Genomic DNA, 22,673 nt, shown 5'->3' on the forward strand with positions numbered 1-22,673 from the left:
GGTCCTGGCACAGAGCTCGGAGAGGAGGAGGACCAGCCAGGCTGCCTGGGGAGCACACTCACCTTCCCATTTTCACAAAAGCAGGCAGAGGAGGATGCCTGGGCCAGGTTCTCGGTGCAGGGCTGGACTCACCCTTTACAATCTTCTCGTCCCATTTTCTAATTTTACCCAATAGAAAATAGGCCTGAAGGGCCGAGGAGCGTAGCCTGAGCTGTCCACTCATTTTGCAAATTTCATTATGCACCCACTGTGTGCCGGGCCCTGGGCTGAGAGTTGGGGATGCAAAGTGAAGGAGGAGCATGTCCCTTGTCCTCCTGGAGCTCACGGTCACAGAGAGACCCACAGCCCATGCTGGAGAGTAGGGCCTCCCTTTCCTCCAGGCTCAGAGTCTAAAGACAGCACAGTACCAGGCACTAGCTGGGAAATCCACATAGCACGGTGCCACAGTGCACGTCATGTTGGCTTGCTGGCTGCAGTCCCCCTCAGGGTGCCCAATGCAGCACTATCACCCTCCAGCTTTGGAGCAGACCACTACTTTCAGGCTGGGCACCTGGCAAAGCATTTGGCGGTGTGGCGTGGAAGAGTGTGTATGTGCAAAGCTGTGCACTCTTCCTGAATGCAGTGAGATTCCCTCTGAAGAGGGGTGGGGACTGGGGCAGTTGCAGCCAACCAGCTTTGGGGGATCGGCTCAGCTGAGGTGAGGGGTCCCATGGGTGGAATTGCTTGAGTGGGGTTCTGAAGGCTGATGAGGAGTTTACCAGATGACCAAAGGGAGAAAGGCCCTTTGAGAAGAGGGACCAGCATGTGTTAAGTGTCAAAGGAATAAAACAGGACTAGGCTCTTGTGGGGAGTTTGTGGGAAGGAGGTAGAGCCACACACATAGAAAATAGCAGGCTGTAGGAGATGGAGTCGGCTTGATTCTGCTGCCCCACCTTCTGGAAAAGAGGGATGGAGTAGGAAAATCAAGCATCTCTGACTTGAGCACTGCTTCTCCCCACTCTGCTACTTTTGACCTGGGAGTCCACTTGCTTGGGGTCATTCTCTCTTAAGCTTTGGCCCTTATGGCCTTGGAACCCACAAGAAACAGTAGAACATGTTGTATGAGCTTCCAAGCCAGGCAGAACTGCCTCACCGCCCAGCGGTCTCATTGCTGCCTGTGTGACTTTAGGCCCATTGCTCACCCTCTTTGGGCCTCAGTATCTCAACTGGAAATAAATGGAGTTTGGAAAACCACCTTCCAGGACTGTTGGAGGAGCTGGCAGAGGAGCTGGCCTGGCCCTCTCCTGCCTCTTCCCTCCAGGGGATGTCCCTCCAGGGAATGAGTCCCACTTCCACAAGGGGAGCCCCCGGTTCTGCCTTCCAAGCCCAAGAGCACCAAGCGATTGATGTGAAAGGGCTGGAGAACTGCCCTCTGCTCCACTCTGCATCCCTCCTCCCTTCCCCCGCTGTCCCCCCGCCACCACAGGCCCTCACCTCACAGTGGACTGGTACACCAGGTCCTCTCGCTTACGGTAGTTCTCCATGTGTGAGTAGTTGGTGGAGAACATGGCGTCAAAGGTGAAGATCTTCTGCTTGATGGTGCCGCCATCCGTCACCTGCCACAGAGCACAGAGATAGCCACCTGTGAGTGCTCAGCCAGCCCTGGTCACCCCTTTCCCCAGGACACTGAGAAGATGCAGGCAGGAAGCTCAGAAGAAGGACAGCCCCCATCCTGAGAATAAGGTAATCACCGAGGGCTTCCTGGAAGCAGTGATGTTTAAGTTGTCTCCTGAAGGAAGAGTAGGAGCCAGCCTGGCAACAGGTGGGAGTTTTCCAGGCAAAGGAAACAGCAAAGGCCCTGCGGCAGAAAAGAGCAGTGTGTGCTCAGGGGAAGCTTGCTGCCTTTGCAGCACCTGGAGCAGAAAGGAAGTGGGATGAGAAGAGGCTGTGAAGAAAAATGTGGGCCAGATCATGAAGAGTCTCCACCACAAAGGAGCTCAGCTTCTCCTGAAGGCAGTGGTCCCCGGGGCCAGGCTTAGATTTGATTTACAAGCTCCACTGGCTACAGATTGAGGACGAATCGAAAGGGGCAAGACTAGAGGCAGGGAGCCCAGGAGGAGGCCAGGAATCCAACATCTTGGCATGGGTGATGCAGAAGGGGACAGCGTGGGGCAGTTGCCCTCCTCTTGGGCTGGGCCAGGAGGGAGGACATGAAGTCCCCATTTCACCTAAAAATGCGGAAGTGGGAGAAGGCAGAGAGGTGGTGATGAAGCCAGCGCTGGAAGCCCAAGGCTGCCGGGCTCTCCCGCTGTTCACGGCTGATGGAAAGCGAACCCAAGCGTCCCGTGCCCTCAGCTGCCGCCCACCCGCCTCCCCACATCTGCGCTGCCTCCAGCTAATGAAAGTGTTACTCCACAAAGCAGCAAGGTATGTGTTGTCACTGTTTCAATTATTTATCTGTTTACTCGGCTGCAGTTTTCCGCTTGTCTCAGCAACTCTATTATAGACTGGGAGCTTGCAGCCTCTCGCAGCTCAGCTGGGCTCCACGCTAACAGCCTGCAATGGGGAGGCCTCATGCCTGGGCCTCGAGAAGTGGAATTAGCTCCCTGCGGCTCTGCGTGGTGGAGGCAGCGGGGAGGGGGGCTGGGAGAGGGGTGGCTAGGGACGGGTGTCTCCAAGGGGCTGGGCTGGGGGGATGCTGAAAGCAGCTTCCCCAGGCAAAAAGATGAGGATTGGAGTGTGAATCTGTCCCCCTGTCCCCTGCCTGGGAGTACTGGCCCTGGACACAGCTGGGCTCCTCTCAGCACATAGGTACCCAAGCTGACTTGGACCACATCTCTCTGGCCTAGGTGGTGTTGCTACTGGTTTAGGAGAGACTCCATGCATCTGGCCAGCATTGGTTGAGCACCAGCTGTGTGCAGACACAGGCTACATCTGTACCAGTCACTTTCCGTAGACTGCAAGCTTTGTAAAGAGTAAGGTGGCCTCTGTGAGGACCGGGGATGGTTAGAAACATGAGAAGGCTTTCTCAGGCTCTGGAACCCTGAGAGGAAGCGGCAGTGAGATTTCCCAGGGCCACGGCTTCTCCTTACCCCTCCATAATCCCACACCCCTCCTGTCTCTGTCGGGACTTAGCGACATGCACAAGTGTCACTTTCTTCCCTTCTGAGGGCGTGGCGCTTTCTGACCATGTGCAGAGGGGAGACAGAGGACCACTTCCTCTCACTGGCCGCTTCTGCACCACAGGCCCAGCTTCTGAACTGGAACCATGAGAGTGGAGGAAGATGAGGAGGAAGGGGACAGGAGGATTCTCCTCTCCTCTTGGGATCCATGTTTGCACTCACCCCAAGAAAGATGCCCACCCCTAACCAACCACAGCTTGACTCTGCGTCCACTGTCATCACCCAGAAAAATGTCCCTGAGCTGACTGTGTCTGGCTCCGCATGGGGTGGAGAAGAGAGTTGGCTGCACTTGGGATTAGAGCTTCCATCTCCCCACCTCCCGATGTCCCAGCCTGGGGTGGGGGCCAAGACCCTCCAGGTGCTCCTCGTTCTCCATGCACCCCCTTCCCATCCCCGCCTCTCCCGTTTGACTTCTATAGAGCCACCAAAGTACCTTTAAAGCAGGGTCTTTTCACTTGGGGGGGTGATTTTGCTCACCAGGGGACATATGGCAAGCTCAGGAGACATTTTTGGTTGTCACGACTGGGGAGGAGAGGTGTGGTTTGGTACTCTTGTGTAGCCGGTAGAGGCTAGGAAGCTGCTGATGATCTCACAATATCCAGGACCGCCCCCTGCCCACCTCCCGAGAATTATCTGGCCCCCAAATGTCAACAGTGCCCAGGTGGAGAAACCCAGCTTTAAGCCCATTGCATTGTGTGGCCGTACCAGGTCCCTGGGAACAGAGCTGAATAGACAAGAATGTTCCCATGTTGCAGGTAAAGAAACTGAGGCTTGGAGAGGCAAAATGAGTCAGCTGAGGCCCCACACTAGGTTCCTGACAAGTGTCTGGCTTCCAGACCAGAGTTCACATCCCATCGCACCAGGCTGGAAGAGGCTGAGAGTGAACTGAATGCCTCTCAACGTTCCTTTCCACCCCTGGTGGCCGGGCTCATTAGGAGAAAGGATGTCAGAATCTCAGTGGAGGTGTGAGGATTTTTCCTCCCAAAGTCATACAGCGGAAGGCATCCTGCCCGTTTAACTGGCAGCCCGTCTTCTGGCCTTGCCTCTCTTCAGGTACTGCTTTTTTATCTCCTCCTAAAATGCGGCAGCCCTTATCGTCCCAATCTCAAATTTCACTCCATTTTTTTTATTACACAAAAGAGAAAAAAATCTGTCAGTAAAACTGTCTCCTCAAATTTATTCGCCGAGACTGAGGGTTTTATTACTAGGAAAATACACCCGCACCCCACACGTCCACACACACACACACACCCCAGATAAAGCGCTGAAGAATTATCCGAGTCGTAAATCGCTGTTTCAGGCTAAGGGACAGGGGAGTTTCAAGGACGAGCCTAGTTTTCCTTTGGTTTTATTTACATCTGTTTCTCTGGGGCTGTGTCTGGCGCCTCACTGTCAGCCGGAGGAGTAAATAACTGCTTCTGTGAAACCTGCTTCAGGCAGCTGGAGACAAGTGCTTATCTCCGTTGCAGCATGAGGGATCTGGAGGGCAGGCCCCACTGTCCCAGCTCTCTGTGGTACACACTCCCTCCTCCCTCAGCCTCCCGGAAGGTAAAGGAAATGGGAGACTCAGATACGCTCAGGCCCCAGGCCAGCGGGCGAGCAGCTATTTGCAAGGATGTTATTCTGTGGTTCTTGGTGGTTAGAGGGCCCAAGAAAGAGGCCAGGTGGGAGTGGGGGATTAGTACATGCTGTGGACAGAAGGTGTGGTGGGTGTGCTGGAAGATACCTCACCTTTAATTCTAGAAACATTTCTCCACACCTGAGACATACAAGGGCAGTTGCAGCCTCACGGCAGAGAAGGAAATACATTTCAGACACGGTCGCAGTCCATTATGACCTTATTCACAAGAGGTACACAGTCCACAATTAGCTGAGGTTCCAGAGTCAGTAAGATAATGGCTGCAGCAGCAACAGGTTAATTACCAAGTGTTATCCAGTGATGTTTTGATGCTTCTGAAGGAGCCAAGAATCCCCTTGGAGGGAGGGGTGATCATGGAAAGCTTCCTGGAGGAAGTAGGCTTTTTTCGGGGAGTGCTCGGTCCTAGGCTGACTCTTTCTGCCTATGGGAGGCTTTGGAGCATGAAGCAAGGCTGATTTCCTCCATCCCCAGTTGAATGTTTGATTTTGGTTCCTAATTTTGTGCTCTTGAAGAAGTCATTTCACCTCCCCTACTCTTAGTGTCCTCATCTGAGAAATGGGGATAAGGCAACACTCCTCCCTGTGAGGATTACATGAACCTAGTAGAGTTCCTGGTGGGTGGGAAGTGCTCACTCATGGGGTATTTTCACGAGCACTCACGCTTTTCTGGACCATCTCTTTTTCTGTGTCCCTCCCCACCCTCCAGACCTCTTTCTGTCTATGGGGCTGGAGAGCAAACTGTCTCTTGCTAAAATGCCAGAGGATGTGAAATTCAGTAAATGAAAGAAGGGAGCCCACACCCAGATAGGGAGGCAGGTGGGAGGTGCCAGAAGGCTGGCTTGTGTCTATAAGGAGTGGGGTGCAGAGAGCAGGGACCGAGAATTTGCTAGTAGTCATCATAGCAGCTTCCAAACAGAGTGCAGGGATGCCCTGAGTGAGTACCTGGAGGCAGGCAGGTCTCATGGGCTCTGAGAGGCTCCCATGGTGCCAGTGGGCAGGGACCACCAGGTCAGGGCAGACCAACAACCGCAGAGCTGACAGGGCAGACAAGGTAGGCCAAGCCCTGAGGATGTGTGGGTTTGCCTGGCCCCAGAGCGAGAGGCACTTCTGAAATGAATCATTTCATTCACTCCATATTCAACAGACTTTTGTTGAACAAACAAACAGGTCCTTGAATATGAGCTACTCCTAGAACATAAACTCTATGAGGATGGGTGTTTTTGTTTTGGTTTTGGTTTGAGATGGAGTCTTGCTCTGTCACCCAGGCTGGAGTATAGTGGCACGATCTTGGCTCACTGCAAGCTCCGTCTCCCAGGTTCATGCCATTCTCCTGCCTTAGACTCCCAAGTAATTGGGACTACAGGCACCTGCCATCACACCCGGCTAATTTTTTTTGTATTTTTAGTAGAGACGGGGTTTCACCGTGTTAGCCAAGATAGTCATGATCTCCTGACCTCGTGATCTGCCCACCTCGGCCTCCCAAAGTGCTGGTATTATAGGCGTGAGCCACTGTGCCTGGCCGAATATGGGGTCTTTATCTGTCCTGTTCATTGCTTTGTTTCCAGAGTTTAGCAAATGGCACTTGCTCAATAAATATCTGCTGAAGGAATCAATGAGTGAATGAATGAGTTGAGACCTTGCCATGTGCCAGGCACTGGGAATACCATGAAGAAAAGGGAAAAGGCCCTTGCTGCTCTGCGATAGAATGGCCCCAGGACAGCCTGCTGTGCCTGGACCCTGATCTGTCTGGGACTCCCTGGTAAGAGTAGTCTGGCCCAGGTGGGACAGTGGCCTCAGACCACCCCCGATGTGAGGCTCCAAAAGGAACCAGCAGGGTTTCTCTTTCTTAAAGCTCCCAGCATTAATTGTATTCTGTGCAGGAAAGCATCCTAACCCTGCAAAGGGTACACCTGGACCAGACAGAAGAAGCTGTGCATGTAGTTATGCAAAAGAATCTGCATCCTAATCAGTGCCTACACAGGCTGAGTGTCCCCCAGCCCTCCTTTCCATTGTTCCTTGGAATCTTAGGACTGTAAGCTCCAGGAGCCATGTGTCCCAGAACCTAGCACAGTGCCCGGCATATGAAGGGTTGCTGAATAAGTGAACTATACCAAGAGACGTGTGTCATCATCCGCATTTGCAGACAGAGGAACCACAGCCAAGAAAAAGGCAAGTGAACTGCCCAAGGTCACACAGGTGTTATACTTGTAATAGTAAACAGCAGAGCTGACCAGTCAGCATGGGTCAGTCCAAAAGAAGAGAGCAGAAGACCTACTGTGAGGCTGGGGATACGAAAAATGTGCAGAGGCTTTTGGGGTCACATGGCTCTGGATTCAGATCTCAGCTATGCCACTCAGTTGATTGCTGGGTGATGTCGGAGGGTTCTGTGTGCCTCTGTTTCCTCATCTGCAAAATGGGAAGGATGATGCCTCCCTGTAAGGCACGTGTGTGAGATTTCAGCGCATAAGAGTGAACACACAGAGAGCCCGGGGGATTGCTTGGCATGTGGTAGTAGTAACGTGATGGAAATAATAATAGCTGGCATGCATTTGCGCCTACCCTGTGCCAGATATTGCTTGCAAACATCAACTCATGTCATCATAACAGAAAGTACTCCATCATATTAGCTATTATGTATTTTTTCTTAAGTCCAAAGTAGGGAGGTTGGTCAGGGTAGGTGGACTGCAAATGATGGCAGCAGACTGTAACATAGGTTCTTAAGAACAGGTGTCTCTGTTCTCACCCATCCTGAGAGCATCTCAGCCAGGAATTCCCCAAATGACCAGCTATACTGTGTAGAAGTTTCTGAGAGGCAGAGAGCTAGGTTCTAAGCCCCAAAGGTTGTCTCTGCACTGTTCCTCTCTCTGGGACTCAGTTTCCCTAAATGTTCCATGAGGAAACTGAGGACTCTTCGCTACCCTGAATGCCCACAGTGTTCTGATTCTAGAAGAGTCAGCCTACAGACCACAGTTTCTCATGCTCCAGAGCTGCCAGACCCCACCTCTGGGCCCCGGCTGCTCCCTGACCCCAACCAGCAAATCTGGCTGCAGCCAGGCTAGGTTGCTTTACAAGTAGAGTCATCAAAACGTTGCCGGTGGACTTAGTCCAACCAACAGTGTGAAAGTCTGCCGACCGGCCTGGCTCTTTAATTTGAAAAACAAATAAGTCTCCAACTTCGGCTGCCTCACTCATGTCCCTGGGTGCCGTCATCCGAAAAAGAAAAAAAAAGAAAGGGGGAAAATATCGCCTCCCCCCACCTTCCCAACCTCCTTCTCTATGTGTTCCACAAAACCAATTACAGGTTGGAAATAGCTGTAATAAACTTGATATCCCACTTATGGGCCAATCCCGCCATGGCTGGAAAGTGTAATAGTGGCAGAGAGTGAAAACTGCTGGTGTATTTTGCTGGAGCTGTTTAAATTGCCTGCCTACATTATCCCAACTCCTCTCCAGCCGGGAAGGAATTTGCTCTCCTGGAAATGGAGCAGCTGAGGTCTCCGTGTCCAGGCAGCGTGAGAGTGTTTGCAAGGAGGGTTTTAATGAACTGTTTAGATAGAGAGGAGCGGATGGCGCCTGGGATCTTGTGTCAGCCCAGCACAGCTTCCAATCCCAGCCTGGGCAAGAGGTGCTCCCTGGCTGTAAACAGCCTGAGGCGATACCTGCCTTTCATGGTAGTATGGGGAAAAGGGCCTTAAGTTAGATAATGCAAGAGATGAATGAGGGCTAGAAAGAGACTCAGTTCTACTGTGGGTGCTTCCCTCCCTGGCTCTGGGTTCTCAGAAAAGTCACTGATTTTGAGACACTGATTGTCTCAAAGCCTCAGTTTCCTCATCTGTAAAGTGAGGGATGTTAATCAAACTCACGCCCCAGAGTTGTAAGAAATACTAAAAGAAACAAACATATGTAAAAGCATCTTGTAAAATGCAAAGGCAAGTGGACATTGCTGTTAGTGTGAATTTATTGTTCAGCTTCTGGACTGTGGGAGGTGATGAGCAAATCTAGAAACTTCTGCCATGCAACTATCACGTGGGAGTCCCTTGCTCATCTCACTTGATCCCAGGAGCCTAGCACGGGAGCTGGCACGTAGCACATGCTCAATGTGCATTTGTGGAATGAACCAGAGTCAGTGAAGGAAGGAACGGACTCCCTGTTCACTTAAGCAGATCTGCCGCCATCCCAGCCACTCAGAAAGTATGCCTAGAAAACTCCCTGCAAGACTGGGCACGAAGATGGCACTAGACCAAGTCAACCTCAGGTTAGAGCTTGAGTCCACTGGTGCCTTTGTGAGTTTGTCTATTGCTTGAGGTCCTTTCAGGAGCTGTGCTTGGTGCTGGGAGTATGGCTGTAAACAAAGCAGATGAGGACAGTGAGAAAACTTACTCATCCCTCCTAAATTTCTGAAACATGTGCTTTCCAACTCCTCCAGGGAAGCCTGAAGCCTAGGATGGGACTTCATTTTGTTCAATGTTGCATCCCCGATTATAGAACAGGGTCTGGTACTTAGAAGACCCTTGTTCAACATTTTTTTAATAGAAATGAAATTTTTTTTTTTTATGCAAAACTCATGGCCAGAGAAGGGATGCCCTTTGCGCTGATTCCCAGTTAGGAGGTGGTGAAGTGGAGAGCTTTGAACCTGGGTCTGATTCCGAAGTCCAGACAGGAATTGGCTCAGGTAGTAGAGTTGGATTTAGTTTTGGGCAGGGGGACAAGAAAGGGAGTAGGTATTCTAGGGAAAGGACGACCAGGGCAGGGGTGTTGAGGGAAGAGGTGAGGAGAATGAAGGCGGAGAGGAAGCCGGGGAGAATGATGCAGCCGCCTGGCCGCCTGCTGTGTAGGGGGAGGGGCACAGGGTTCTTGCCTTTCTTGTTGCCATAACGACCCTGGACCACTCTTCCCCTAAACCTCCCTGCCCACCTGTTCTCCACTCTGAAATGGCTCTTGCAGTTCCTAGGCCTGGGAGCTGGGCCAGAGAAGCAGCCTCGTAGAGGGTAGGGCAGGCTGTGTCCTCCCCAAGGGGGTCTGGGGGAAGAGGATGCCAGATTCCCAAGGACAAGAAGAGGCAGAAAATCCTCAAGTCAGGTGCCACCCACCTCTCTGGGCAGCCCCTGCTCTCCCTTGTGGGCCCCGGTTTCTGGCAGGGCTGGGCTCAAGGTAATTGGCTTCCCCTGGTGTGTGTGGGAGATCCGGTTTTGACAGAGACAGCTGGTGTCATAAATTGCCTGTCTCATCTGGTTACCGTGCGATGGCAGATAGCAGCTCAGAGATGGGCCTGGGGGCTGGGGGGAGAGTGGCAGGGAGGAGAGCGGCTGCAGCTTCTTTGTGGGCCCCACACCCCACATGTGGGCAGATGCTCCTGCAAGTGTGAGGAGGTGTGTGCCACTGCTGTGAGCTGGGGCTCCAGCCCCCGTGGGTGAGCCTGCTGTGAACGAGGAAGCGTGCGTTCAATGGGGTATGGGCGTGCAGAAGTGCGTCAGTAGAGATGACTGTACAAATAGGTGTGTTTCCAGGCTGCACACGAGGCTGCACGTATGTGTGCAAGGCAAAGTAATAATGAGAATGTTCATGTGTAGTTCTAGATGTCTGCACAGGGAAGACCAGGAGGTCTTACAGGGAGTGTAAGAGAGTGTGTGCAGGCATTTTCAGGGCTGTGTGTCTGTTTGTGGACTCAGGTGTCGTGCGTGCACAATGCCTGCACCCACGCTGTAAGTGCAGTTATATACCCTGCTCCTTACTCCGGGAAAGGGTGTGTGTTTGTGTGTATGTGTAAGGGGATGAGTTTCTGGCAAATGTCAGGTCGTATCTACCAGGGCAGGGGATGTCATGCCAACTCTGCTCCCTTGCCATGTCCCATGCCCAGACAGGCTCCCACCAGTCAAACACAAAGCCCATAGTCATGACCCAACCACCTGAGCCCCCCAAACTCTATCAGACACATGCATGGGAGCTCTGAGACCTCCTTCTCCACCTCCTGTGCAGCACCCTGCTCCCCCTTCATGCTTTAGGAACTAGCAGACAGGAAGCAGGGGAAATAGAAAGGGCCTCAGATAGATGCCAGACACTCAAACTTCAGTGCACAGTGGGATCACCTGGGCTAAAGTGGGAGTGGGATTTGAATATGTCAGTTTCCTCGGAGGCCCATCCTGGAGGTTCAAATTCAGTGAGTCCTGAGTGCAGTCTTATTCTGCATTTTCAGCAAGCTTCATCGGGTCATTTGGAGACAGGGGTCAGGAACCACAGCCGGAGACACTGTCCTGAGCCCCCAGGGCCACTCCTCACCAGGGCCTCTTTACAGCATTCCCAGGGGGCCATCAACTGCTGGACCCTTGGTGCCCTAGGAGGTCATTCAGAGTAGAAGCGCCCTTGACTGTCCCATTTAGGGCTCTCACCTTACAGAAGGCAAAGCCAAAGCCCAAAGAGGGGAGGGGCATGCCCGGGCTCACAGAGGGAGACGGCAGCAGGGCTGGGAGCCAGGCGCTGGGCTCTGAAGCACATCCTCTTCCCACCACACCCCCAAATCCAGATGCTTGGAATCCAGACCCTAAAAGCCCAGGTTCACCACTGAGTGCTGAACAGCTGCAGCACCTGAGACATTCAGGTTCCTCCTTCAGACCAGGTGATCACGTCCAGCTCCTTGCTGCCTCCTCCCTGCCTCCCGACAAGTATGCTCTTGGAAAATCCCAGCGTTAGAGACAGAGTTCAGGGTCACATGGCTCACCCCTAAAGAGAGGGGCTCGGGGGCTCTTTCTCAGCTTAACAAATACCCTCCCCTCTTGTATTCTGGAAGGAGTGGGCTGAGGAGGAAGGAGGAGGGACTTATTCAGCCACCTGTGTCTCCATGACAGCCACTCTTTTTTTTTTTTTTTAGATGGAGTCTCACTCCATTGCCGAGGCGGGAGTGCAGTGGCACCGTGTCAGTTCACTGCAACCTCCGTCTCCTGAGTTCAAGCAATTCTCCTGCCTCAGCCTCCCGAGTAGCTGGGATTACAGGTGCCCACCACCACGCCTGGCTAGTTTTAATTTTTTTTTTAGTAGAGACGGGGGTTTCACTATGTTGGCCAGGCTGGTTTTGAACTCCTGACCTTAGGAGATCCACCCACCTTGGCCTCCCAAAATGTTGGGATTACAGGCGTGAGCCACTGCACCCAGCCAAAAGCCACTCTTCACTATGCACCCTCAGTGTGCATTCCTGTAACCCGAGTGACCTCAGCTTCTCATTCATTCACTCACCTGTTCATTCATTCATTCACTTACCAGTTCATTCATTCATTCATTCACTCACCTGTTTGTTCATTCATTCATTCACTCAGTCACCTGTTCATTCATTCATTCATTCATTCATTCATTCATTCATTTGTTCATTCATAAACACCTCCTGCGGGCCAGGCCTGTGGACAGAGGGGTCATCAGGGAGTCCACAGAATGGGTGAGGTGGAGGTTGGGGTCAGGAGAGAAACATTAGCAGCAGGTGCTTGGGACATGGAGTGGAAATGGCGCTGGCGTGGGGGCCAGGGAGCTCTGCCAGGGAGGGTCCAGGGCAGGCCCTGCCCAGAAGGGGACCCTGAGCCCTGCTTTGGAGGATGAAGCAGTCTTTGGGGCAGACAGGAGGAGAGCATGGGGGCCCCCAGGCATCAACAAGAAGGCAAGGCTTGGCCAGAGAGTGAGGGGAATTCAGGACAAGTTCTGGGGGTGCTGTGTGGAAGGGCCCAGTGTGGGAGGGTCATGGCTCACACGTGTGGAGTCTGGGTTTGGTAGTGGTTAGGCTCCGGAGTCAGACCTCTGAGTTCAAGTCAATTTGAGGTCTCCTATCTCCCTGTCTCAGTCTCCTTACCTGTAAAACGAGGATAGCAGTAGCACCACCTTCTAGGGTGGAGGATGAATCAGGTTCTTCCCTATAAAGTGCTTAGGAGGTGTCTTTCACTTGGGAGGCCAAGGCAGGTGGATCACCTGAGGTCAGGAGTTCGAGACTAGCCTGGCCAACATGGCGAAACCCCATCTCTACTAAAAAAAAAAAATACACAAAATTAGCTGGGCATGGTGGTGGGCACTTGTAATACCAGCTACTCAGGAGGCTGAGGCAGGAGAATTGCTTGAACGAACCCGGGAGGTGGAGGTTGCAGTGAGCCGAGATTGTGCCACTGCACTCCAACCTGGGTGACAGAGGGAGACTCTGTCAAAAAAAAAAAAAAAAAAAAAAAGGAGGTGTCATTTGCATATTACACATGCTGTAACTGAGTGCTGTTAGCTGTAAAATGCTAATAATAATGCATATTATTATTGCTATTATTTTATTGGAGGGAAATGGGGAACAATTGAAGGCTTCAAACAGGAGAGTGACCAGCTCCACTGGTATCAGAGAAATCCCCCTGGTTGCAGTGTGAATAGTAGAACTGGTGGCAGTTGGGAAGAGGCATTGGGTTAGAGAGAAGAGACCATTTTTCCAGCCCTTCTTTCAGGGCTGCAAACTTGATTTTTGGATCCCACCAGTCAACAGGGCAGGTGCTAAGGGCGGGAGCTTGGCAGAGTCCTATCTGATCCCAGTATCTGTATACCTGTGTGCGAGGCTCTGGCCCACATCCCCTGCCTGTGACACCCCTTACAATCTCCCCCCGGTCCCCTGCCTGTGACACCTCCTACAATCTCTCCCCCCGTCATGCTCAGCACTCAGTCCCCGTGTTACCTCCCTGCGCTGCTGGTCAGTGGGCACACCTGTGTAGACAGGTTGTGTTCAGCAAGGGCTCATCACGGGACAGATGCCCAGCTTATACCAGTCTGGCTGACCAATGCAGTCAGAAGGGGCTGCCAGTCCTCGGGGAGGGACCTGACTGTGCCAATCTGCCCGGCCCACCCCACTCAGCAGGCGCTGTGCACAATTGGGCCTGTGTCAGCATGATCGGCCGCCGGCAGACCCGTGGCAGATCAGCGGCCTGCGCCAGCCTGCCCACCTGCTAAACAAGGGGCGGGTGCACCGGCAAACATTGCTAGGTTGGCATATCCTGTCTGCTGTAATTAACACATGGCATCAGGGCAGCCCAGCCCAGTGAAGCCTGTCTGTCCATCTGCCGGCTGTTCCTGGGAATCAGCACTTTACCACGAGCCCCAGCAGCCAGTTGGAGAGAAAGAGCACTGAGCTAGGAGCCAGGAGACCTGGGTCCATCTCTGCTCAGCCACTCACTTGTAGTGGATGCTGGGAAGTTTGCATTTCCTCTCTGGGCCTTGGCTCCCCCATCCGTTAAATGGGATGGGGATGGTTGATCTCTATGTTCTCTTCCTGCTGTTCTATGGGGGTGGCATTGGCAATAGGCAAATTCTGGGTGGCAGAATTCTGCACTTGAGGGGTTACGCTAGAGCTTAGGTGGGCCCTACTCATTGCTTCCTTCATTCCACAAAGAGTTACTGTGTCCCTACTATGTGCCAGGGATATTGCCATGAATAAGACAATGTCCCTCTTCTCCTCGAATCCACATTCTACTGTCAGGAGACAGATACCTTAAATTAAGGAAGATGGAAGAGATGTATCAGTTAGAGAGAACTGCCATGCAGACATTAACATAGGGTGATGGCTAGAAGAGATGGATGACCAGGGAAGGGCAGCCTCAGAAGGTCACATGTAAGCTGACGTCCAAATGAGGAGGCGGGGCCCCGCTTGCTTAGAAGAATCAAGTTACTTCCTGCCAGTTCCCCATGGGCTCCTCTTTATTCACTGCTTCTTGTTTGATCCCAGGGACCCCCGTCTGGATAGTGCTGTCTGCATTTTATAGATGAGGCTCAGAGATAAGCCCTAGCTTAGTTCTACAGCCTCATGTTTTCTTCCCCCAACATTTGATTATGAACATTTCCCAACATGCAGGAAAGTGTGAAAAACTTTAAGGCAAACACCCATATACCTATTACCTGGCTTCCACAATTAAAATGTGAACACGGGTTGGGCGCGGTGGCTCGTGCCTGTAATCTCAGCACTTTCGGAGGCTGAGGCAGGCAGATTGCTTGAGCGAAGGAGTTTGAGATCAGCCTGACCAACATGGTGAAACCCTGTCTCTACTGAAAATACAAACATTAGTCAGGTGTGGTGGGGGCGCCCGTAATCCCAGCTATGCAGGAGGCTGAGGCACGAGAACTGCTTGCACCTGGGAGACAGAGGTTACAGTGAGCTGAGATCATGCCACTGCACTCCAGCCTGGGCGACAGAGCGAGACTCTGTCTCAAAATAAAATATAAATAAATAAATAAATAAATAAATAAATAAATAAATAAATGCAACCATGTTTGCTTTATCATATCTTCCCCTACCCTCCATTCATCCCTCTCGATGCAGACACACAGCCTCATTTATTTGATGATTTCCAAAGTGAGCTACAGACACCCGTACAGTTTATACCTAAACCCTCTATTTAGAGTTCAATATTTATTTACAATTCCTTTCCTTTTGAGGTCAAATTTACATATAATGAATTGCACACATCTCAAGAGTACCTCTCAGTGTTCTTTTTGAGTGTTGGCAAATGCATGCACCAGTGTAAGCTGAGCCCGTCTCAGGATGCAGAACACTACTGTCACTCCAGAAAATTCTCTCCGCTCCTTCCCAGCCAAACCTCACCCAAGAGATGATCATTATTCTGATCTGTTTCTCACATTTTATCCTGTTCTAGAATTTCGTATCAACGAATTATACGGTACGTAGTTTCCAATGAAGGCTCTTTTCTCCCAGCATCATGTTTTTGAGCTCCGCCCCTGCTGTGTGTGTACCATGGTTTATTCCTTTTAATCACTGAGTAGTATGCCATATCAAGGAGACACCACGTTTGTTTAGCTGTTCTCTTGTTAAAAGGCACCTGGACAGTTTCCAGTTGGGCTCTGCTATGCTTCAAGCTGCTAAGAACATTCTTACACAAGTTTCCTTTTTTTAAAAAAAAAGATCACATGTTTTCATTTCTCTTGCTACTACTTTGTTTGACAAAGCGTCAGTTCAATCCAACAAGGCTTCCCTGAGCACCTACTATGTGTCAGCCCCTGTGCTAGACATAGAGGTGAGTGAGTCTCAGCTAGGGCGGGGGAGTTTGGCCTCCAAAGGCCCCACGCAGGCACAGAGCATCAGAGTGGACAGGAGGGCCTGCCAGGACCAAGTGCTCTGTGCCTGGCACTGTATTTCATCCTTGCAACAGCCCCACGGGATTCATGTTGTGGCCCCAATCTTCAAAGGAGGCAACCGAGGCCAGTGTGATGGAGTGATCTGCCCAAGACAAGAGGCAGGAGCTGGGCCTCAAATTTGGGGTGACTCCAGCCTTTGTCCTGCACGATGCAGGGGTGACATCTTTTCTTGGTTCTGCACAATGCAGAAGCAACAGCCCAGGGAGGCCAGGCGATCTATTCAAGGCCACCGGGCAGTAGGGTGACAAGAACATGGGTCCCTGGGTCTCTCAGTCCCGGCTCTTTCCCCAACACCATCTTGGAGACTTCAAAAAAGGTCTACACATTTGTTGAACCAGCATTTATTTACAGAAATCGGACTGGGAGAGCTGAGTTATATAAAAGTCCTGATAATTTGTAAGTATGAGTGTCGTTTTGTGTGACCCATCCAACTTGTCCCTTGCACCTGCTAATCCAGGACCTCCAAGTGATGGCCCCAGGAGCCAAGTTGTGAGCCCCTGGCAGGCTGTGGGAAGGCTGGGACCAGTGTTGAGACAGGGAGTCTATGCAGGTCCAAGTCATCTAATTAAAAACAGAAACCCCAGTGTAGATCAAATTAACACAATCTGCAGGATAGATTTGGCCCCAGACAATGGCTTGTGCCCCCAGCTCTCAGCAAATGAAGAAGGTGATGATAATGAGAGGAAGGAATGTGTTGGATGAAAGATGGCACATATTCTTTGAGATTCCTGCATTGAGAGATGGTGGGTTGGCGGGGGGCTGGGGTGGTCTATGATCTCTCCCTTTGAAACTAGATATGTTTGGAGACTGCTTTGACCAGTGGAATTGGTGGACATCACAGACGTGTGCCAATTTCCAAGCCCAAGCCTTAGGGGCTGGAAGCTTCCATTCAGGGCTCTGGGAACAAGCACATCTTGAGCTGCTGCTTAAGACATCTGATTGTGGCGTTAGAGAGATCACCTGGAGGAGGGGGACCTTGCTAAGCCAGCCTTCCAGCCATGCCTGCAGGTGGGTAAAGCTGCCTTGACCCCTGCAGACCAGATCAGCTACCCACTGAATACTACCAAGTAATCCCAGTGGACAACAGGGGAAGCATTAGAATTGCTCAGCCAGAGCAGTGGTCAACTTCTTGCCAAGGAGGAGCCCTGTTTAGCACCCACCTGTGCAACAGGAAGTGTGAATGGAACTTCCATCTGACTGTTACAAGGCTCTATTTGACTGAAGCCATTTGGGTTGGGGGAAGAATGTTGTGTCAGGTAGGGTCCAGCAGGAAACAGATGTTCCATGAAAAGATCATAAATAAGGAGACCTTAATTCCAAGATGATTTACAAAGATATGGGCAGAGTTGAGGAATTCCAGTGAGGCATGAGGCAGCACTGGGGCAGGGACCAGTGGGGACTGAAGTACTCTTAGGAGAAAAGGGAAGGGGGCAAAGGAGTGGGGGGTCTCCCTGAATCCAAGAGAGCAGCAGCTGAAGAAGAATTCCACCCAAGAGCTTGAGTGGAGGGACCCAGGGTTCCCACCGGGAGGAGCTGGGGGATATTTGGCCACATTTCCATCTGGCTTCCTGTCTCCTGCAGGTGTCTCCCATTGGCCAAACCCAACTGGAAGTTAGCAGACATGGAAACCACCCGCACAGGTCATCCTCAGGCACAGAGAAGGATGGGGAAGGTAGGAGCAGGTCTAGATGGAGGGTCTAGGGAAGATGTGCAACGGAAGGACAGATGACACAGACTTTAGTCCAAGAATCTAAGGGGTTGGGGTTGAGCAGACACCAAGCATGGGAGATTTCCGTGAGCCCTTGTTCTCATTTTGCTGTTCCATAGTTGGGTGAAGTGAGATCCCTTTCCCCACTGCTCCCCCATCAGACAGTTCCAGGTGAGCATGGGAAGAACAGCATTGTCAGAGAGAAGATCCCTTTAAACTGCCATGTGTCTTCTTATGGCTGCCACATGTCTGATCACCAAGACACTCCTGGTGGGAGAGGGAGCTGGGCCCACCTCTGCTTCTCATCACAGCCAGGCTCCATGAATGGGACGGGAGAGTTGAGACGGGAAGGCCAGTTCTCCATCCCCTTGGCTTGGGGAGTAGATCCAAGCTGGTCTTTCTGGAGGTTTGGTTAGGGGAATGGAGACGCCAAGCCCCAGCTTAGATCCCTGGGTCAGGACTGCGTCTCAGATCTACTCCCAGTGTGGTTTCCCAGGGAAGAGCATGAGCGCAGCTTCTAACTCTGCCCAGAGCCTGCAAGAGCTGCACGAAGACCTGTGCCTACAAGGGCTCTGCAGTTGGTTTAAGACTCTATTGCTGAAATTTGAAATTTGTAATCAGTTTTTAAAAAGAGGTCCCTGTTTTCATTCTGCATTGGGCCATACAATTTGGGTAGGTAGCCACTATTTTTTTTTTTTTTAAAGACAGAATTTCACTCTATAACCCAGGCTGGAGTGCAGTGGTGCGATTTTGGCTTACTGCAACCTCTGACTCCCAGGCTTAAGTGATTCTCTTGCCTTAGCCTCCCCAGTAGCTGGGATTACAGGTGCATGCCACCACATCCAGCTAATTTTTATATTTTTAGTAGAGACGGGGTTTCACTGTGTTGGCCAGACTGGTCTTGAACTCCTGACCTCAAGTGATCCACCCACCTCGGCCTACCAAAGTGCTGGGATTACAAGTGTGAGTCACCATGCCCAGTCATTAGGTGGCCAATTCTAATTCTAAGCAAGGAAGAGATCTCTAAGCCTTTCCTTGGCCTGACTCCTTTGTCTAGATCAGTGGACAGCAAACTTTTTCTTTAAGAGGCCAGATAGTGAATATTTTAGGATTTGCAGGTTACATAGCGTCTGTCACAATTAATCAACTCTGCTCTTATAGTATGAAAACAGCCCCCAGACAATCCAGAAATGAATGGACATGACTGTATTCCAGTAAAACTTTATTTACAAAAACAGATGGTGGACCAGATTTGGCCAATGGGCCAGAGTCAGGCAACCCCTGGACTAGATTATAAGCCCCTCTTTTCCTCATCTACCTGTCTGATTCTGGCTCATTCTTTGTGACTCAGGTCAACAACTTTTCCTAATCTCTCCAGGAAGAATTCAGTTTCTCCTCTTCTGCCCAACCTGTCCGAAACCTGCACACATTTACTTATTGAGCCCAAGCTAAGAGGCTAGCTTTGTGATAGGCACAAGGGCCGGAGTGTTGAGCAAGAAGGTGTGGTTATAACCTTCATAGGCCTTTGTCGTAGATACCTGATAGTAGCTGGCTATAAACTGCGGAAGGATAGGGGCTGGAACCATTTTGCCCCACACTGTATCTCCAGTCCTAGTATAATGGGGTAAAAAAACAAGTTAGCCAGTACCCAAACACACTGCCATACATTACAATTCTTTCCTTCTAATTGGACCGTGTGAGCCCCTGACTCATCTTTGACTTGGTAGGTGTCTTTACCAGAGAGGCTGGGTGATTTTCCATGAAACATAGAGCAGCAGACTAGTGGCGAAGCTGGAATTCAAACTCCCAGGCCAGGTGCATTTCAGCCACACCCAGGAGTTAGACTTAGGCAGTGGGGTCCTAATAGAGTCTGAGAGGTAGCATGGGCAGCTCCTATCTCAGGTCCCAGTGAGAGCTGTGAGCATGTTTTCCCTCCCACCTCATCTGCAGGAGGCCTGGTTTATTTCCTTTGGGAGAGAGGAAGTTTAAGAGTCTAGTGTTGGTTTCCATTATAAGGAAACTGTCCAATAAAAAAATCACCCAGTATATTTTAAAAAAAAAACTTTGCCTGGCTTTAAACAAATACTTGATGTTATTACAACAACAACAAAAAATCCCATTTGCTTTTCATTATAGATCTGGTTGTGTTGTGTTTTGTTATCCCCAAACAGCAAGGACTTTATGGGCAGAGTGGTTAAAAAAAAAGTAAAGAAAAACAAAAAGAAAGAAAGAAAAGGAAAGAACAAAAGGAAAGAAAAGAAAAGGGCTGGGTGTGGTGGCTAATGCCTGTAATCCCAGCACTTTGGGAGGCTGAGGTGGGTGGATCACTTGAGGTCAAGAGTTCAAGACCAGCCTGGCCAACATGGTGAAATCCTGTCTCTGCTAAAAATGCAAAAATTAGCCAGGCATGGTGGCATGTGCCTGTAATCCCAGCTACTGGGGAGGCTGAGGCATGAGAACTGCTTGAACCTGGGAGGTGGAGGTTGCAGTGAGGTGAGATCATGCCACTGCACTACAGCCTGGGCAACAGAGCAAGACTCCATCTCAAAAAAAAAAAAAAAGAAGAAGAAGAAGAAGAAGAAAGAAAAAGGCAGGATTTGGAGTCAGACAATCTTGCGTCTAAATTTCAGCTCTACCACTGATTCACTGAGTGACTTAACCCATTCATTTAACTTCTGGAGGCCTCAGCCTGCTTGTCAGTAAAATGGGAATATGATGCCTCCTTCCCAAGGTTGTGGCAAGAATGAAGTGATAATGTAGTCAGTAGTTATCACTCTGTGCCATGCCCCTTTATAAGAGACAGGGACCCTGCTCTCAGAGAGTATACATTGTACTAAGAGACCAAATTAAAAAATCTAAAGAGAAAGATGGTTTTGGGTGGTGATTATTGCTACGAAGCCAAAAATGCACAGGGGATGAGGGGCAAGAAAATGATCTAGGGATTATGTTAAGAGTCAGAGAAGGCTTCTCTAAAGCCTGAATGATAAGAATGGGCCAGTCTTGGCCAAGCAGAGGTCAGAGCAACTGCAAAGGCCCTGGGATGGAATAAAGCTTGTTTTGTTGAGGGAAGAGAAAGGTGGTTGGTATGGCAGAAGTGGAGTAAGCAAGGTAGAGAGCCCTGGGCTCTCAGTTAAGAGAGCTATCTGGGATCAGATCATATAAGGTCTTAAAGGCTGGTGCAAGGAGGGTAAATATTCATCTCACTGCAATGGGAAGATATTGCAAGGTCTTGAGCAGGGGAGTAAACTGACCTGATTCATGTGTTTAAAAGATCCATCTGACTTCTAGTGAAGAAGGGATTGGAGGGCCCAGTGGGGGCAAGGAGACCTGGTCAATAACGGAGAAAGACACCAGCTCCCACCTGAGTATAAAGTGAACAGAGGCTGGACCCCTTGTCCATTCCTTTTGTGGTTTTATTGTCTCCTCCCACATGTCTCTGTCATCTGAGGGGTCTCAATGCATGTTAAAGGCCAAATGGGGAAAATTCTGGGGGAGGGGCCTTTAAAGTTACGTGCATCTTTGAATTAAAATGCCTCTTTTGTCCAGTGGGCGAGACTGTGTCCACTGCCCCAGGGCAGCCAGGCCCCTGGCAAGAGCTGAGGGGACACACTCAACCTACTAAGAGATCCAGTTTCTTCCAAGCCACTCATTCCAAAGCTGGAAAATGGAAGAAGGGGCTGTCACAGTCACATGGGTGATGGATCTGCAGCATCAACATAATGATGTGGAGAGCAGCGATGGCAACAGTGGAGGTGCGACCGTTTCCTCAGAACTCACCTAAGGCCATGTGGTAAGTGCCATGTGTGCACCTGCTCACTGGATCCTCGCAACTGCCTTAGGAAGTAGAGCTCTTATTCCCACCACACAGATGAGGAAACCAAAGCCTGGAGGGGTGAAGTGCCTGGCCCAAGGTCATGTAGCCAGGAGGTGGCAGAGTGGGTTATATGGCCTGGCTGTGTCCCCCCCACCCCCGCCCCACCCCCAATCTCATCTTGAATTGTAGCTCTCATAATTCTCACGTGTTGTGGGAGGGACCTGGTGAGAGGTAATTGAATCATGGGGGCGGTTTCCCCCATACTGTTCTAGTGTTAGTGAGTAAGTCTCACGAGAGATGATGGTTTTATAAGGGGAAACCCCTTTCACTTGGTTCTCATTCTCTCTTGTCTGCTGCCGTGGAAGACGTGCCTTTCACCTTCTGCCATGATTGTGAGGCTTCCCCAACCACGTGGAACTGTGAGTCCATTAAACCTCTTTTTCTTTATAAATTACCCAGTCTCAGGTATGTCTTTATTGGCAGCATGAAAATGAACTAATACAGTGGGCTTGGAACTCAGGCTATGACCATTGCCACACTGCCCTGACTCTCAATGATACCCTGTTTGTCCATCACTAGCCACACCCCATCCCTAGCCTCTCAAGGTGCTGTCCTCTATGCCAGCTACTCACCCATGGTCTTAGGACTTCCTATACAGAATCTCCTTGACACCCTTCCACAGCCCTGAGGGGTTTGGCTTTGGCTGAGGCCGCACAGCTGAGAAGTGGCACAGGTGGGTTTGAGTCCAAGACTGAGTCTGGCCCATCCACCCTGTTGCCCCTTCTAGAGACAGGACAAGCCACTGATGCTCCTGGTTGATCTTTCCTGCCTCCCTGGGGTGCTTAGGGGAGGGAGGGCAAGAGGAATCATGGAAACAGCCCTTGTACCTTGGGTAGGCTATCAGATGGAGGAGGAAAGATTTTCAGATTTTCAGACATAGATTTTTCTGTGCAGGGTGATCACTAGGCCAAGTTTGCTTGCGATTGAGAGGGTTACCAGGATGCAGGACTTTCAGACTTAAAATCTGGATAGGTTTAGACAAACCACACTGAGTGGAGGCCTGGGATGTGGGGCTTTCTGTGTTAAAACTGGGAAACATCCAGGCAAGTCGAAATGAGCTGATCACCTTAATTCTACATCACCCACGAAGCAGAGACAGCATTAACGGGTTGAAGTTATGGGATGACAGATACCATCAGTGTCAATA

At 50.8% G+C, this 22,673-nt stretch overlaps 1 protein-coding gene across 8 annotated transcripts in view; it reads right to left on the minus strand.

The window, feature by feature from the left end:
• IGSF21 (immunoglobin superfamily member 21) overlaps positions 1 to 22,673 on the minus strand; it is a 271,588-nt gene that overhangs the window by 88,116 nt on the left and 160,799 nt on the right. For all 8 annotated transcript variants that reach the window (XM_074028261.1, XM_045379447.2, XM_074028268.1 and 5 more), the window contains one exon: positions 1,474 to 1,595. In XM_074028261.1, coding sequence (XP_073884362.1) covers positions 1,474 to 1,547 — 74 coding nt within the window. In that variant the 5' untranslated portion in view covers positions 1,548 to 1,595. The remainder of the gene's footprint in view (positions 1 to 1,473; positions 1,596 to 22,673) is intronic.

The sequence above is a fragment of the Macaca fascicularis genome, chromosome 1 (assembly GCF_037993035.2).
Source record: "Macaca fascicularis isolate 582-1 chromosome 1, T2T-MFA8v1.1".
Lineage (NCBI taxonomy): Eukaryota > Metazoa > Chordata > Mammalia > Primates > Cercopithecidae > Macaca > Macaca fascicularis.